Below are 5319 nucleotides of genomic sequence, written 5' to 3'. Positions count from 1 at the left end.
AAAAAAAAAAAAAACAAGTCACGAAGGGAGAAAATTCTTTTTCACAGCACTGTATATTACTATTGTAAATATTTTCAATATCACAATGAAGTTTCTGTTTAAAAATACATATTTCTCCCTCTATAAAGAATTCCGCTTTTGCTTTGGACGAAGATCCACAGATGATGTCTTCCAGTAGTGTGAGAACAACAACAGAAGCCTTTAAAGTGAGCACATGCTGTTATTTCTCATTCAAACACACTGAAAACGAGATGTGTAGGCTCACAAGTAGTAACTTATTGTGTTATGTTTTTGTTTTAGGTTGTTGGGAGTGTCTTATATTTCACTACTTTCAGTGTTGATAAACTTGGACAGCCTCTGGTAAATGAAAACCCCCAGCTGACCGATGGATGGGATGTCCCAACGTATCTTTAACATGAATAAATTAAACATTTATTGCCTATGAAGTGCTGTAGTCAGATTTATTAAGTTTTAAAAATTCACAGCTGTGTAGACAAATGCATTATAGCTTCCTGAATTGCTGCAAAGTTATCAGCAAGTCTTCAACCAAGTCATTGGAACTGATGGCCAGGAAATAGAAATGAAAGACAAAAGGTAAGACTACAAAAATTCCATAGCTTTTCCTGTTTACAACTCTTCTTTGTTTGTGTGCTGGGTGGAATTTATAATGTATAATGATTCTGTCTCTGCTCTGTTCACTGTAGACCCAAGTCTATGTGTTTCAACTGTGGTTCAAGCAGTCACCAGCTGAGAGATTGTCCCAAGGTACCATTAATGATCTGCTAATCCAGGATGAATACAAGGACAGAACATAATTTAATATAAGAATGTATTTTTTCTCTCCTAGCCTAAAGACATGGCTGCAATTAATGAGAGAAGAAAGGAGTTCAATCAGAGCAACAACCAAGCCATGCAGAGTAACCAGAGATACCATGCTGATGAAGTGGAGGAGCGGTTTGCCAAATACAAGCCTGGAGTCATGAGGCAGGACTTTTTTTTTTTACTCTCCACACATCTTTATTTACTCACAATTTTAATTTAATTACATAATGTTGCAAAAGTGCATATTTTACAGGGTTATATTTACGTACCTCATTTCATAAAATGAAAAAAAAAGTGTTATCTGGGGACTCAATTTAAAATAAATAAAGGGTCAAAATTTGGGAATCATTAATGGGGGGAAAAAAATCGTAAAAATGAAAAATGGTTAAGGCACAGTCTCCCTGCAAACTGACAACTGTGGGAGAGAGAAACAAAATAAGATATAAGAGGGGAAAGAATGACCCCTGTTACATTTTATTATGATTATGAATTCCCTTGGAAATGACCACTAAGCGATCTTTTTTCATCATATGGGTGAAAATTGCCCAACGTTATTGTCCTAAGGTTTATGTTTGCAACAGTACCTTTTTCAGTACTCATGTTGAAATAAGTCTGTACTTCTCAGTTGAATTTTAAAAATGTATTGTATTTACAACATTTTACAACCACAGCAGCTTCCAGGTTCTTTGTCTGACAGTGTAATATTTGTTCTGTTTACATCTGTTTTTCTACCAAATTAATTACATGAAGAAGAAGCTGTCAGTGTCTCACTCAGAGTTTCTGAATCATAATCCTTGGCTTCAGCTTCTTGCATGCTGGTGGTAGACTTGCTGCAGTTAGCTGCATGTCCTTTAATACATTTGGGTTTCTGAAAGCGTAACCACACCCAAGACTGCTTTTGGCTCGCTGCTACTGGCGCCCTGTGAGCCTGTTGTTCTTGAGAGGTTGCAGTTTCAGCAACATTGGCAGTAAATTGACTTTTTCTTTTAAAGCGCTTTTCTACACTCTCTGAGCACTGAAAGCGCAACTTGCTTTATTCACCCATTCACACAAGTACTTTTTTCTAAGCTTTTTCTCGGTAAGTGCTTTCTATCTCACATTCGTACTCCAAAGGCTTCATCCGTTAGTTAGTTTATACCAAAGATATTTGGCATGTAGATCACATGGTTTTGGTCTCTATGTCACCTTAGACAAGTGTAATTTTTAGTCTTTTAATTTTTCATTTGATTTATTTACTGTGTTGTGCTGTTAAACAGTGAGGAGCTGCTGACAGCTCTGGGCATTGATGAGAACACCCTACCTCCTCTGATCTATCGCATGAGGCAGCTAGGTTACCCACCAGGTTGGCTCAAAGAGGCAGAGATGGAAAACTCTGGCTTATCACTGTATGACGGAAATGGTAAGTTTGAAAAAGAACTAAACAGCTTCACAATTTGTTTTCTTTGTTGAACAGAGTAAGTAGAAAAATAAAAGCTTCTGCAGTCTGCACAGATTATAGAGGATGTTTTTTTCTCTCTTACAGCATCAAGTGATGGCACTGTAACTGACAACACTAATTCACAAAACCTGTCATATGATGTTTCCAAACTGGTGGATTTCCCAGGTTTCAATGTAGCCGCACCACACAAAATGAAAGATGTAAGTGTTGCAGTCTGCCTTTTCAAATGTTTGACCTCCAGTACCGCCTGGTATCCAGTAAAAAGTAAATATGTGATGTACTGTTTCAAAACCATCAACATTAAATGTTGATTTGATGTCATAAAAATAAGAAAGGCGCAATGAAAGACTAGAAATATCTTGTTGAATAATTTCAACACAACACATTTTTAGGTAGATTGCAACAGATCAGTACTTGTGAAGCTAAATTTACATTCTCTAGTCTGGTTAAATCAAACTCTGCTTTGTTTCCCCCTTTGTTGCGATTTGTTTGTGTAGCCAGACATGCTTTGCATTCTGGCACACAGCAGAGTACACAAACATTTTTGATTTGATTGGGGTTTTCACTGTGTGAATATAAACCAAAACATGGGAAAAATAATAATAAATGTAAGGTTCTTTCTCAGTGTGAAATTGGAAGGAATTTGAGGTGTTTGTCATCTAAAAAAGATGATTTCAAAAAATAATTTGGTGAATCTAGAAAAAAATCGCTGCACATAGATATATGACTGAGATCCTCAGGCCAACAGACGGTTCTGCAATATCCACAGCTTTATAGTGGAGATCACTGACTGACTGAAAATGTAAACAGGACACAGAAATGACACGACTGCCACCTGTCATGTCATCTGACAACTAAAAATGTTAAATTCTGATGAGGAGAGGGACCATCTGAGTAGTTATCAGAAAAAAAACAGCGTCCATGTTTGTATGGGTGTCAGCCCTGTGAATGCTGAAACACACACACAGGGTCAGGAGCAACATTTTTCAGCCATCTAGACAGTTGTGGAGTAAATAAAAGTCCAGGTACTAAATTGCGTTAAAACACAACTAAAAAGACCCTGAGCTGAAAGAATGGGAAAATATTTTATTTCCTCATGAATTTGTACAGTGTTTTGTTTTTGTTTGTTTGTTTTTTTAATTTTTAAAAAGAGCTAATTTATACTGTGGTGTATATGAGCTTCTTATGACTTTTTGACAAATGTTGCTGGCATCAACAATGATTACATATTTTTAGTTTCCAAATTTGCTATGTTGTCTTTGTGTTATTTTCAATTAAATGTGGAGTTTAAATGGTTTACAACCCATTAAAGTATGCTGGGACCTTTTTTTTTGCTGTCTTTTTTATTAAGTTAAATAACAGTTTTTCTTTATTTCTGTTGTATCTTCAGGAGTTCCTGCATTATGGTTCAATTCCAATGCAGAGCAGCCACATGAAGCAAAACTATGCAGCCTACCTGTCCAGCTTCTTTCCCACGGTCTGTATCCCAGCTCCCTACTGACTTCTTGCAACGGCAGCTTCTCAACTTCAACCAAATTTTTATCGGCCACCACCTTGAGCAAAATTTAGCAGATTAGTGCTCATTCTTAGAAATAAGATATAGATTAGATATTTAAGCCATTACTGTTCTCATCGAGGACAAAATCTACTGTCTTGAGGTTACTTTGCTCTGTGCAACAGTTTATGGTGTTCACATGACCCATCCTTTAAAATCTCCTTTACGCATTTTACAGCATGAATCAACACTGATCCAACTGCACAGACCTCCATTTAATCCACAGGATTTCAATATTTCTACTTAAATATGTTGCTAAGAAAGGAAAAACAAAAGTCGTGCTTTTTGGTCTTATTGCATGTTGCTCTTACCAACAGCCTGGTGCCGCCTCCAGCAAGAGAAGACATGAATTTGACTCATCTCCACAGCTGAGGAAGAGGAGTAAGTTTAGCCCGGACCGGACCCCAGACAGGAGCTCGGACATGGATATTGAATCAGGTAACCGTACATCTGGGTGTCACAGCCTGCATTCATGTTCTCCTTGAATGGTTAGATTTCCAGAGTTGGGATCCCATCCATCCTACTTCACTTTGTGTTTTTAAGTTGGAATGTAAAAACTATGGATCTTCTAAAGATGAGTAGTTCTCATTTTACTGTTGTTGAACCAACATGTTGACCTGGCTGCTGCCAGTATATCAATGCTCTATGTAAATTGTTACCAGGATTATTGCTAATTAATAACTTTTTTAACAAGAGTAGATCACGCTGAGTTCACAGAAACAATGTTTTGGTTTGGTATTTGTAGCTCAGTTGCACAAAAATACACAGTTAGCACTCTGTGGATGATTTTATTTTATTTCTTCTCATAGATCCAGGAACACCTCATCAAATTCACAGCTCTGATGATTTCCAGTTCCAGCCACCACTGCCTCCTGGCTCTCCTTGCTTTAGTTCTCCTCCGCCTTTACCACAGGGCACTCCTCCTGCTACACCCACCCCCCCACCTCTCCCTAAAGGTACACCTCCACTTACTCCCACCAACGGCTCTCCAGCTGTGCGAGGGCGTGACTGGGTGGTGGTTGATGAGACTGGGGAGGGAACAGAGGATGACCTGACACTGGAGGAACTGGAGGAGCAGCAGAGACTGATCTGGGCAGCTCTAGAAAATGCTGACATGGCCTCTAACAGTGACTGTGAGACACCTGCCGCACAAACTCCTGTACCAAGTTCACCAAGTGTATCCACATCTGCACACGCGGACACAGAAACTGAAGACACGGATGAAGGAATGGACTCAATAAAACCTGAAGAACCTTCCCTAAGCAAAGAAAATCAACCGGAAGTTCAAGAGGGTTTGTCATTAAGCCCGGGACCAGTCAAAGTTAAGGACGATAGCCCTCAGAGTCCCGAACCAGCCGAAATCCAGGAAAGCACCCCTCAGAGTCCCGAGCCAGTGAAAACCCAAGACAGCATCCCTCAGAGTCCCGAGCCAGTGAAAACTCAGGACAGCACCCCTCAGAGTCCCGAGCTAGTTAAAACTCAGGACAGCACCCCTCAGAGTCCC

General features: G+C 39.1%; 1 protein-coding gene across 1 annotated transcript; it reads left to right on the top strand.

Moving 5' to 3' along the window:
- Positions 1-128: 128 nt before the first annotated feature.
- Positions 129-5316, top strand: LOC102193560 (zinc finger CCHC domain-containing protein 8-like; the record flags this gene model as incomplete). Its single annotated transcript, XM_005755703.1, has 10 exons — positions 129-206; positions 301-404; positions 529-594; positions 705-765; positions 848-984; positions 2079-2221; positions 2345-2460; positions 3651-3737; positions 4133-4253; positions 4625-5316. Coding segments are annotated over 10 exons (1605 nt in total), but the record flags the coding sequence as incomplete, so codon positions are not given.
- Between the last annotated feature and the right edge of the window lie 3 nt (positions 5317-5319).

The sequence above is a fragment of the Pundamilia nyererei genome, unplaced genomic scaffold (genome assembly GCF_000239375.1).
Source record: "Pundamilia nyererei isolate P.nyererei 1_Seehausen unplaced genomic scaffold, PunNye1.0 scaffold02578, whole genome shotgun sequence".
NCBI classification, from domain to species: Eukaryota; Metazoa; Chordata; class Actinopteri; order Cichliformes; family Cichlidae; genus Pundamilia; species Pundamilia nyererei.
This window is presented reverse-complemented; position numbering and strand designations above follow the sequence as displayed.